Source organism: Varanus komodoensis, unplaced genomic scaffold (genome assembly GCF_004798865.1).
Source record: "Varanus komodoensis strain SLA01 unplaced genomic scaffold, ASM479886v1 scaffold4, whole genome shotgun sequence".
Classification (NCBI taxonomy): domain Eukaryota; kingdom Metazoa; phylum Chordata; class Lepidosauria; order Squamata; family Varanidae; genus Varanus; species Varanus komodoensis.
In genome coordinates, this window is record NW_025335941.1 from 8966779 (window position 1) to 8979753 (window position 12975).

General features: G+C 45.7%; 1 protein-coding gene across 1 annotated transcript in view; it reads right to left on the reverse strand.

Annotated features, from left to right (window-relative positions):
• Positions 1-1704: 1704 nt before the first annotated feature.
• Positions 1705-12975, reverse strand: part of LOC123029302 (amine oxidase [flavin-containing] B-like) — a 56217-nt gene continuing 44946 nt past the window's right edge. The window contains exons 11-15 of the mRNA XM_044442122.1: positions 12691-12748; positions 8394-8491; positions 4492-4603; positions 3787-3849; positions 1705-2264 (exon numbers count right to left, since the gene is read on the reverse strand). Coding sequence (XP_044298057.1) covers positions 2094-2264; positions 3787-3849; positions 4492-4603; positions 8394-8491; positions 12691-12748 — 502 coding nt within the window. The 3' untranslated portion in view covers positions 1705-2093. The remainder of the gene's footprint in view (positions 2265-3786; positions 3850-4491; positions 4604-8393; positions 8492-12690; positions 12749-12975) is intronic.

Genomic DNA, 12975 nt, shown 5'->3' on the forward strand with positions numbered 1-12975 from the left:
AAGATGCCTTAAGGTTGCAGCTGCATGCAGAATAGCCAGGGTGCATTGAAATAGCTTAAATCTTACCAGAAGTGGCCAATGAATGCAGAGCATTCTAAAACACCACTGGAATTAGTCCTGTTGTGGTGCTGTTTGAGCAGCAAAACATTAAAATGTGTAGCAGGCTTCAAGCCCTTTCCCACCACGCCTTTATGTTTGCATATCCCAGTGGAGTATTATCACATTAGATCAAAAGAACAGAGGCATTTTTACACATGAATCTTTTCCATCTACTGCAGTAGGCCAGTTCTGTCAGATACAAAAAGGGACATAACTGTTTTTAAAGTAAGAATATGTTTCAGGCCTCATATATATTCATTTTGATTCCTAATGTGTCACATGCAAACACTCTAAGGAAGGTGCAGGTGTGACAGTACTTGAAAGGGCCTTGCTTTTCCATGATCTCCTCTGAGATAAGACATAAAACCTTTCGATTTTAAGATACTTTTCAATGTGGTAGGATCCTGCATATTCAAAATACAATGAATGTTGGATCCAGACTTGGATTACACCCATCAAAATCAGGGTAAATAATACCCTGTATTATTGTTAATAATTTATTTAATAATTTATGTAAGAAATTAGTAATAATTAGTAATTATTTATTAGTAATAATTAGTAATTATTTATTAGTAATAATTAGTAGTTATCTACATAAGAATTGTTGATTTTGAAGGGGTCCACTCTAAGCATGACTAAGCATGAATCAAACTCTGCATCTGTTCCCCAAACTGGAATCCTGAACATCTTTTCCATATATATGAAAGAAAGAAAGAAAGAAAGAAAGAGAGAGAGAGAGAGAGAGAGAGAGAGAGAGAGAGAGAGAGAAAGAAAACAGGTCTGCAGCTCTCACAGTTCTGGAGAGAAGCTTGCAAGTGTAACTCTTTAGAACACAAAAAGCAAACAGGCAAGGATCTGCTTTCCTGGGCCATGGATTTCCTTCCCACATGCTTAAACTGGAGCTGGCTATTTTCAATGCCCTGATTACATGCCCATATGCAACAAAGGCCTCAGCACCAAAACAGTTACTATCTTAAAATAAATGTATGTCTAGCTTTTTCTCACTGTACACAAGAGTAGGCACATCAAGTGCAGTCCAGAGCCTCAGTGCTCCCTTTCTCCCAGGGCTGGGGTTGTGATCTTTAACTATGGCTACTGTAGAGCGGTTATGAAAAATGGCATCACTGCTACATATGGATTTAAAGTAATGTCTCTTTTGAGCCTTGGTCTTTAAAATATCGATTTGCATTTGCTGAGTATGCTCAGGTGTGTGGTAGCCAGAACAAAAAAGAGGAAAGTGCTCCTGCACCTGTAGGGGTTGCATAGAATAGGGGATTTCTGCAGTTGTAGTTTGCCATGTAAAGTACACCAACTGAATTATGTCTTCTTTGCAGCTCTTAAAAGATCAGGAGCCTTGCCCTCTTCTCCATCTGGGTGCTCTGCATGGGGGCATTCCTGTATGCACCCCTGCACTCCAGGAGCCATATGTAAATGAATATCCAGTGTGTGTGCATAAACATTTTAGAAGACGTACCCTGACATGAAAACTTCAAAATAGCAGGCTGTCTTCTAGATATTTAGTAATCCTTTCAGCAACACATCTAAGAATTGGAAGGGAAGCCACAGAAATGGATGCTGCTGAAAAATGTAGACCCAACATTCAAGTGAAATTTTGTTGCGGGAATTTATTAATTGATGACAGCTCACTTATGTATCAGTTCCCCAAAACACTGGGAGAACAAAGGTAGAGCGCACAACTACTTTCCTCCTGCTGTGCAACTACTTTTTGGTCTGCCACTGTAGTGAGATCCATGAAGATTCTGATTCGGTTTTTAAAAAGGTTCAATGCACTGTGCTCCAGACGTTCCTGAATTTTGTAAAATGGTCCCAATTGTGTGGTACCTTCAGAAACACATCATGGACCCTTTCATGAGGCCATGTTTCATAGGATAAATGCATGGGGACATTGAGAATTTCAATAATCAGAGCTCAGTGAGAGGAACATGACTGTGCAAAGGTACACAAACCTGTAGGTCAAGATACAGAGCTTCATGTTAGCACACCCACTTCCCATTTCGCACCAGCACACCCTTTCTACATGCAAAGAGCCCAGCTGCAGCCACGGACATCAAGAAAGCAGAGAAGCCCATCATCTTCAGTAGTGCAGGTACAGAAGGTAAGTTCCTTTCCCAGAAGGTAGTAGTCATTGGTAGGGCTGGGACATCCTGGATGGAAAAACGTTTAGTATACATGTGAACTTCACGTGAATTGCATACTGACGGAGTGAGCACTAAAAACTCAAAGGCACTCAAAACATAAAGGAATCTAAGCAGAATCTCAATGTTTGAAGTTATTTCCTCATCTTGTTGCTTCAAGGTAGGCATATGGAATGTGGGGTGGGGAAAATTTTGTTCAGTCTACTTTTGTGACCTTCCCAAAATAATATGGCAGATCAGAACACAGATATTCTTTGGAGTGTGCACTTCTCTGAGCTAACATTTCATTTAAAAAATCTTATTTTAGGGCAAACTGTACAAACGTGTGCTTTAGGGAAAACTTAATACAACAGAACATCTTAGGGAGAAATCACATAGAAAAAAATGAACCCCCCCTTTTTTTTTAAATTGCAGACTGACACAGATATTGGAACAGACTTACGAGTGAACATGTGCAAAACTGACAGATTGTAAACGGTCTGTGCTAATTTAGTCCATTCCTAGGTTGGCTAAAATGATGCATATTGCATTTCTTAGAGGGAATTACAACAAATAAAAGCTGGCTAGGCAAGTTCCACAGGTTGACATTCCCTCTTCTACACAAGATGTGGGAGCCCAGGCCTCGCTTGCAACTGGTCATCCTGTTGAAAACAAGCCATCTCTCAACCAGGCTGGGCATGTTGCTAGATGCTGGTAGCCAGAACATGGAGAAATGACACAAATATGTAGCGCAATAAAAAAGAGAAAATCTATTGACTTATTCATATAATACTAGAACTTGAGGACATTGTATGAGATTGATTGGCAGTAGATACTGGCTTGGAAAATGGAAGTAGGTCTTTGTGCAAAATATAATTAAATTGTGCATTTCGCAATCACAACGTTTTGGCAGTATTAAGCCATATAAGCCTGGGACAATCTACATGACAAGGTGATTATGTTCATTCCTTGCTTATGAGTTCTAACAAAGATCTGTTAATATAGAAGTAAAATGCTGTGGACCTTGGGCTGATCCTGTAAGAAATTTTTTGTTCTTCTTGGGCTATAATTCTCTGCATGTATTTGGGAACAAGCTCCATTGAATTCACTGGGGCTTACCTATGACTTTCCTTGCTGTTCACAAAGGAATGCTGAATCTCTTTCTGAATTCAATTTCAGAGAAACTGCATTCTAGTGATGGGCAAGGATGAAGGCAAAATGGAGTGGAACCTAATGCCAGAAATCCTGGTGTATGTTATCCTGAGAGTGTAATGCTATCCATGTGTAGACAGAAAAATGGCTCTCAGCTCCCACTATGCCCCAGTAGAGGGAACGTGTAAAAGCTGGGAAACCACCAAACAACCAGAGGTTGGGCTAAAGTCTGTGTGGCCTCTTGGGCAACTCCAGACAGGCTGGCATTGGCCCAGGACAGGACATTCTGCACTCCAATGTATAATGTATCTCACAAGGTGGTTGACAAATGGCTGCTTTCATCAGATAAATGCAACGTCTTTTCCTTTAATCATCATCAAAGGGAAAATGGCAAACTTACACGTGATTCTGGTTCTGCCTTCCAGATTTCTCCTTCTGAAATTTTTCCCAAAGAGTACAATATCTGGAAAAGGGATAAATCTTGTTTAGCTTCAAGAGAAATCCATACATGACAGCCCCATTCAACTTTAAAACAGCTGTAGCCAAATGCCAAGATAATCTGGTAAGATTTCAGATCTTGAAATGAGAGTTGTATGGAAACAATCCTAATTTGAATTTTCACACACACACAAACACACACACACAAGGGGTCCAAGATTTCAGAGCAGATCAGTTCCAGAGTCACAAAGCACAGTCTCCATGGAAATACAGATGGGAACAGATGCTGCAAGTCATCAGTGGGAGGCCTGCTTTCAATCTGACTTCCAACAGATGCTTGTTGATGGGACAGGCCTGAACCCTGGCGGGTGAGCCATGGTCAAGGAAGCCCCATCAGAGACTAGATGGCCTCTTCTTTATTGGCAAGGTCAATTTGGCATGATGGTTAGTTTAAACCTCTTCACACCTCCTGCAAGCTTGATTTTGACTGCTGACTTTTTGTTCTTCTTTGCTTTCTTGATTTTACTGGAAGCCTTTCACTGTCTTTACAAGGGTTCTTTAGAGATCAAAGGCCAGCTGTAAATACTTTAAAATAAACTAGCAAAGGAATACAGCTGGCCTTTGGGAAGTCCTGTTTAAAAAGTGCATTTTGCAGTGCAGTCTGTACCTCTCTGGCTGCTCTTTCTCCTGCCTGCACTGCCCCTTCCATGTAGCCACTCCATTCTGTAGCTGTCTCTGTGCCAGCAAAGAAGATCCTCCCGACTGGCTCACGAATGATCCTTTAAAATAATAATAATAATAATAATAATAATAATAATAATAATAATAATAGTAATAATAATAGCAGCAGCAGCAGCAGCATGAGAGACACAATTCCCTTATCATAAGTTAGATGAGGGCATGCACAATGTCATTTCTACTATTTATATTGTTAGTGACTCCTGGATCCTTTGAGATTCCTCTAGATATTTATCAGGGCCAAAATAGATGCTAATTGCACAAATGCAATTAATGTGCAAATTATAAAGTAATGGTCTCACCATCCAAAACTGCTATTGACATCTATTTTATGGCTATAAATCTAGCAGTTCTTATATGTTTTAAAAAGGCTATGTTGTGGAAGACAAAGAAAAGAGATCAATTAGTGAACTATCACTCCCCATAAAGTCGACACAATCAAAATAAAATTTAAAAATGTTGTCCTCACTTGAAACACGCTGATGAACAGCAAAAAGCATGCCTTTTTCCTGCTTTATGCTGTGATCTGTGAGCTCTGTATTTTCCAAGCACATATTCAAATATACTCAGCTTGTATTATAACAATCCTCCGCTAAGGGGAGGGGTCGTAAATTCAGTCCCTGAACCCTTCTTGTTCCACAAGGCAGGATTTACCTATCTATAATGAATCACATGCAGAAATGTTTAGGATATGATACATCGTGGAAATCAATGCACCATTTTTTTTTTCCGATTGCATCTCCCTTTTTGTTTCACAGCAATTAATCTCAGCCTGGTTTGTCATCTGATTTGTTAACATACCAGTCATCTGTAAGATTATAAATACAGGCTTTTAACTACACCTGAATTACGGGCGATGAAGCGAGTTGGGAGATGGCTAGAGCGTAGGTGGAGGAAATCACGGGATGAATCTGACCGAACACACTTGAGAGCCCACTATCGGGCCTATGCTGTGGCGGTGAAGGCGGCGAAAAAGAAGTTTTTTTCCGCTTCCATTGCCTCCTCACAATGCCGTTCAGCGGAGCTTTTTCGAGTGGTGCAAGGCCTGGTTCGCCTGGGTCCTAAGGAAGATCCGATGCCACCCTCAAAGGCCCGCTGTGACGGCTTTGCCAGGCATTTCAGGGAGAAAATCGCTCAGATTCGTCACGAGCTGGACTCCACTAATGAATCAGAGGTCTCTGAGGAGTCGCCAATGCCACCATCTGGTCCAAAATTATTGGAGGAATTTCAATTATTGCGGCCCAATGATGTGGACAAGGTGCTTGGAAGAGTACGTCCCACCACTTGCCTATTGGACCCTTGCCCGTCTTGGTTAATAAATAACTCCAAGCACGGGATTGGGACCTGGATTTTGGAAGTGGTTAACGCTTCTCTGAGGGAGGGTCGAGTGCCTGCCCCTTTAAAGGAGGCGGTAATACGACCGGTCCTGAAGAAAGCATCACTGGATCCAGAGATGGCCACTAACTATAGACCTGTGGCCAACATCCCGTTTCTGGGCAAGGTGTTGGAGCGAGTGGTGGCGGGACAACTCCAAGCACTCTTGGATGAAACTGATTATTTGGATCCTTTCAGTCCGGCTTCAGACCCGGGTACAGTACTGAATCTGCCTTGGTCGCCCTGTACGACGACCTGTGCAGGGAGAAGGACAGGGGGAGTACATCCCTGTTGGTTCTTCTGGACCTCTCGGCGGCTTTCGATACCATCGACCATGGTATCCTTCTGGATAGACTTGCGGGATTGGGGGTTGGAGGCACTGCTTTGCAGTGGTTCCGCTCCTATCTCGACGGTCGATTCCAGAAGGTAGTGCTGGGGGACCATGTCTCTATGTCATGGCAGCTATGCCATGGGGTACCACAGGGCTCCATTCTATCCCCTCTGCTATTTAACATCTATATGAAACCGCTGGGAGAGGTCATCAGGAGGTGTGGGCTGCGGAATCATCAATACGCTGATGATACCCAGCTTTACCTCTCGTTCTCCACTAATCCAGGTGAGGCAGTGGCTGTGCTGAACCGGTGCTTGGCCGAGGTAAGGGAATGGATGAGGGCCAATAAACTGAAACTCAACCCAGACAAGACGGAGGTCCTGTTGGTTGGTGGATCGGGTTTCGGAGAGGGTGGATTTGACCTGGTCCTGAATGGTGCAACACTCCCTCTTAGGGATAAGGTCCGCAGCTTAGGAGTACTCCTCGACCCGGAGCTTTCTTTGGAAGCTCAGGTGACAGCGGTGGCGAGGAACGCCTTCCTTCAGCTTCGGCTGATTAATCAGCTGCGCCCCTACCTGGAGTACGACTGCCTGGCGACAGTGACACACGCGCTGGTGACTTCCCGCCTGGACTTCTGTAACGCGCTTTACGTGGGGCTTCCCCTGAAGACAGTCCGAACACTTCAATTGGTGCAAAATAGAGCTGCCAGGTTGCTGACGGGGACGGGGCGTTATGCTCACATGACTCCAGTCCTCCGTCAGCTTCACTGGCTTCCCATTGAAGCCCGGGCCCAATTCAAGGTGTTGATTATGACCTACAAAGCCCTAAACGGCTTGGGTCCTGGCTACCTGAATGAGCGCTTACGTCCGTATATGCCCGACCGCCCTTTGAGATCTGCGGGAGAGTCCCTTCTCCGGGAACCCTCCATGAAAGAAATTAGGAGAGTAAGTACCCGGAGGAGGGCTTTCTCTGCGGTGGCGCCCAACCTATGGAATTCACTCCCCAAAGAGGTCCGCCTGGCACCGTCGTTACTGGTTTTTCGGCGCCAGGTAAAGACCTTTTTATTTAAACATCATTTCAATTGTTAAAACATATGATCTGGCCTGGGCAACTTCTTCTTCCTTCTCTTTCTCATCCTATATTTTTATTTTATACTGATAATTTTAATTTTGTATTTGTAAATCAATGTATTTTTTGTATTTTTATATTTAATGGTAATTTATTATGTACTATTGTATTTCAATGTATTTTATCATGTTGTAAACCGCCCCGAGGTTTCGGCAAGGGGCGGCATAGAAATGTTATAATAATAATAATTTAAAAAAAACTGTTGCATGTAAAAGAATGCTTCCTTCGGATAGTGTTGATGTAAGCAGAAAACATAGAACTCCAGTTGCAAGTAACATGCCCCAAATGCTTCTGTACCAGACTTGACCAGGGAAGTTATCTTTGTTAAACATCCACAACATTTATTCAGCTTGGAGGTGTGGCACTGTGCATTTAATTGAAGTGGTGACCCTATTCACAAAGAGCTATGGGGAAATTAATGGCCCAGTGGCAGAGTTCCTGCTTTGAAGCAAGAAGAAGTCTTAAGTGTCATCTCTGGCTTGTCCCAGTGGACAGGAAAACCTCCTGCCAGGAGCTCTGGAGGGCCTTCGCTGCCAGTCCTTGTTCTCAATACTGTGCCAGATGGATCAAGTGTAGCCCAGCTCCCTGTCTTCCGCTTTCCTGGGAGCAAGTGCCATCGAACACAGCAGGACTTACTTCTGGGTGAACGAACACAGAACTGAGCTTTATGCAACCAATGAACTGGTTAAAGGAATTTTTACCACAATGAATTTGTTTACAGCTTTGATTAATTCTGGGTGGACACCACTTCAGCCTTCAGCCTTCCTCCACCTTGAGTCCCCAAGTAATGTTGGACTACATCCCCCATCAACCCCAGCCAGCATAGTCAAGAGTCAGGGCTTGACAGGGCTTGCTTTTCAACATCATATAAGGACCCTAGCTTGGGAAAGGCTGAGTGGGAAAGTGACTCTTCTGATAGGATTTCCTCCCCCGTTTCTGTCTTTGTTGCTGCGGTTGTTCTCCTGATCTCCTGCATCTCCTTGATGTTGATACTCTACCTTCCATACTGAGTCATTATCCCTGGTGGGAAATAGGTGGTATAGCATCCTCCAGAATACTGCTCTTCACACCAGTTCTTCTCTTCGTAGTGCACCGGCTACAAAGGCCCAGTTAATGGAAGGTGAATGGGAAAGGAAAACCAAAGATAGCTTTGAAAAATACTGTAGAAAACCTTTTTTTGCAAGATAATACACAGCACAGTAGAATATTGTAAAGAATACTTGGTGACCTCCCATTTCACTATGCCAGCCCTCTCCAACCCAACACTTCCCACATATATTGAACTAGAGGTCCTGTCACCCTGGCCAACATGGTCATGCAGGCTGGGGATGATGGGAACTGTAGCCTGACACATCTGATGAGTGACAGTCAGGGAAAGCCTGGACTCTACCTTTTAAGAAAAGTTATCATAGCCAGAAGAAAAGCAGCACTACCTTTATGTTTAATTTCACCTGGCTGTATTTAGGAACTTTTTTCTGGTATTACTATTGTATTGAACTTGTTTTAACTGTATACCTAAACAAACAATTATCAAAGAAATAAATGTGGGGGGCAGCTATGGATCATATAAAAAACCTCTTAGCTAAAATTACCTTCTTTACCTTCTTCTACTGTCTTGGCAGAGCAGCAGAGGCACAGGTTGGGAGAGAGCACTCAGCGGCCAGGGGACTGGCGAAGGCAAGGGAGGAGCTGGGCAAGGGAGCAGGGGCAGGAGCAGCGGAGGGGAAGGGGCCGGGGCCAGAGGGGCCAGGAGGAAGCGGGGGCGGGGCCACCGGCCTGAGGGACTGATAAGGCTGCGCTCAGCCACTGCCAGCCCTTTTGGCTCTAGCCTCTTGGTGTCATCCCTTGTCTGCGTCCCTTAGCTGTGGCCCAGGCTGTCCAGGGACTCCCTTCCCTGGGACGCAGAGGAGTTTTTGTTTGTTTGTTTTTTCCTTTCCTTTCCTTTCCTTTCCTTTCCTTTCCTTTCCTTTCCTTTCCTTCTTCCTTCCTTTCTTTTTCTTTGTTTGTTTGTTTGTTTTTGGTGCTGTGCTTTGTTTTTCCTCCAATTTAAATTTAAGTTTATTTTATCCTTGTGTGTGTGTGTGTGCGAGTGGGTTTTTGTCTGGGAGAACTGGCCGAGTGAGAGGAACTGCAGGACAAACAAGGCAGGGGACCAAGGTAAGGTCTCGGAAGGGATACCGATGGCAGACCAGATGGCCTTGGCGGGAGTCACGGGTGTTGCTCTCCACTGCGACAGCTGCGACATGTTCGCCCTTCTCCCCCAGGAGAGGCAGGGATACACTTGCCCTCGGTGCAAGATGGTGGTCCTGCTATAGGAGGAGGTGAGGTGCCTGAGGGCTGAGAGAGCTCTCCAGGTGCCCCCCAGAGCAGCCCCCCTCTGGACAGAGAGATGAGGGAGAGACCACGGGAGGAGCAGCTGCGGCGGCATGGAGGCATGTCATCCACAGGAGGAGGAGGCCAGCACAGCCTCCTCCTTCTCCTGGCACCAATCTGGAGCTGGGAAACAGGTTCTCTCTGCTTGTGGAGGCTGGGGCTGATGAGGCCTCGGGGGACCAGCAGGACCCCCAGCCTGGGATGTCAGGCAGCAAGGGGGCTGCTGCGGGAGAGGCGAGGGCCAGGGCATGGCTGCCCACCAGCACCAGGAAGGTACGGCGGCAGGTGATTGTTGTTGGGGACTCCCTGCTGAGGGGCACTGAGGTGACAGTGTGCCGCCCCAACCTGGACAAAAGGGAGGTTTGCTGCCTGCTGGGCGCACACATCCGGCATGTGAAGGACAGAGTGGAGCGTCTTGTTTGCTCCAGGAGTCACCAGCCACTTCTGAGGGTCCGAGAGGCGATGGGGGGAAACATCCTTGACTTGGTTCTTGAAGTACAGAATAGGGGAGCTCTGAATGCGAGTGATCACTCCATCCTTTGCTTTGAGATCAGGGGACTGGGGACATGCAGCAGGTCGAGCACTAGAAGCTGGGACTTCAAGAGGGCCAACTTTGGCCAACTGAAGGCCAGACTGGGGAAATTCTCCTGGGATAGGTTACTGGAAGGTAAGCAAGTTGTGGAGGGGTGGATAGCACTCAAAAGGGAGGTTTTGGAGGCGCAAGCCTTGGTGATACCTCTAGTCAGTAAGGTGGGGAGGTGGAGGAGAGTTCCGCCATGTATGCGAAAGGAGGTGGTTAGAGGGATTAGACGAAAGAGGAACCTCCATAGGAAATGGGTACTGGGGCAAATAGACAAAAGGGTATACCGGGAGGAGGAGGCCCGTTGCAGAAGGATTCTTCGCAAGGCTAAGGCTGATTACGAGCTGAGACTTGCCAAGAATATCAAGAGCAACAAAAAGGGCTTCTTTCAGCATATAAATAGGAAGAGGAAGGGGAGACAAGTGGTGGGACCACTAAATAAGGAGGAAGGAGATCCAGTGACTGATATGAGGGAACAGGCACAGATGCTAAATGACTATTTTGTGTTCTCCCCAAAGCTGCACGGGGATGTCCACATAGGAGATTAGATGATGCCGGGGACTTAGGGGCACAGATTAGAGTCACCCCTCCCTTGAAGTCGAGGGCCTCCTCAGGGCATTGGACATTACAAAGATGCCAGGCCCTGATGGGTTACACCCGAGAGTACTTAGAGAGTTGGCAGGGGTTCTCTCACGCCCACTGGCCTCCATTTTTGAGACCTCGTGGAGAACAGGTGAAGTTCCAGAGGACTGGAGGGGGGCATCAGTGGTCCCAATTTTCAAAAAGGGTAGTAGAAGGGACATGGGGAATTATAGACCTGTTAGCCTTACGTCCATTGTAGGAAAAACAATGGAAAGGCTCATAATAGAGAGAGATCTAGTGATGCTAGATAGGGAAGGGAGGCTGACAGCCACACAACACGGCTTCTGCAAAAACAGGTCCTGCCAGACAAACCTTGTGGAAATTCTATGACAAGGTTTCGAGATGGCTAGATGGATGTGGTATACCTGGATTTCAGCAAGGCCTTTGACAAAGTGCCCCATGATATCCTGGTGGAGAAACTGAGGAGTTTTGGGATACACCAAAGCACTGTCCGGTGGATTAGGGCATGGTTGACTGACCGAAAGCAGAAGGTAACCATTAGCGGGGAATCATCAGGATGGTGGCCAGTGACAAGCGGGATCCCCCAGGGCTCTGTCCTGGGGCCGATCCTGTTTAATCTTTTCATTAATAACATGGAAGAAGGGGTGAACAGTATGCTGATCAAATTCGCAGACGACACTAAAACTGGAGCAGTGGCCACAACTGAGGAGCAGGTACTCCAGATCCAAAAGGATCTGGACAGACTATGGAAGTGGGCAGGAGACAACAGGATGGCGTTCAATGTGGATAAGTGCAAGGTCTTGCACCTGGGGCATAGGAATAGCTGTCATAAGTACAGGTTAGGTGACAAGTGGCTGGAGAGCAGCACTTGTGAAAGGGACCTCGGGGTGCTGGTTGACTGCAGGCTAAACATGAGTCAACAGTGTGATGTGGTGGTCAAAAGGGTGAACACCACCCTTGGTTGCATAGCCAGAAGTGTGGCTTCTAGATCAAGAGAGGTATTACTACCACTCTACATGACTCTGGTGCGCCCGCAACTGGAGTATTGTGCTCAGTTTTGGGCCCCTCATTACAGAAAGGATATAGCCAGGTTAGGGTCAGTGCAACGTAGGGCCACAAGGTTGGTGGCTGGTTTGCAGGGGATGGGGTATGAGGCGAGACTGAGGGAACTGGGTCTCTTCAGCCTGGAGAAGAGGAGACTCAGAGGGGATCTGTTGGCGACATACAGGTATGTGAAGGGATGTCACATGAAGATGAGTAGAGACCTGTTCTCCCCTGCAGAGGAAGGCAGGACGCGTTCCAATGGAGCAAAGCTCAGGTAGCCAAGGTTCCATTTGGATGCCAGGAAGCACTTCCTGACAGTTAGGACTCCGAGGGTGTGGAATGGGCTTCCATGAGAGGTTGTTGAGGCCCCATCGGTGCGGGTGTTCAAGGATAGGCTCGACGTGCACATGGTGGGCAAGTCGTGAGTGGAGCCGGCTGGTGCTGGAGGTCAGACTAGATGGCCCGGGAGACCCCTTCTGACTCGCTCTGTTTCTATGTTTCTATATCATTAATAAGTATGCAGATATAGCCAACTAATAGGCAATGTAATTAATAACTGTTATCAATATTTTGTATTATATTTTGGAAATCAATACACTTTGAAAATTCATGTACAGGTACAAAACTATCCTTCTATGAATCTCCTTATGCTGTAAGAAAAGTATGAAATATTATAATGGAAATTATGTTCTTACATGTAAGGCTTCCTGTGATCCTAACACCTTTGCATAGAGCTCACAGATCTGTTTTTTCCTATGGGAGAAATATTAATTATATACATTGCTAATCTGAGTTTTACAAAAAATAATTTGAACTGAATTTGGAGTTTAAAGCCTGAAATCTTCTCTACCGTGTGCTAATCCAATTTGGATCAGGACTGATATACTCTGAGATTAGAGAATCATTATTTCCAGAAATCACCTCACCACCATCCCACAGGTGAGAGAGAGAGAGAGAGAGAGAGAGAGAGAGAGAGAGAG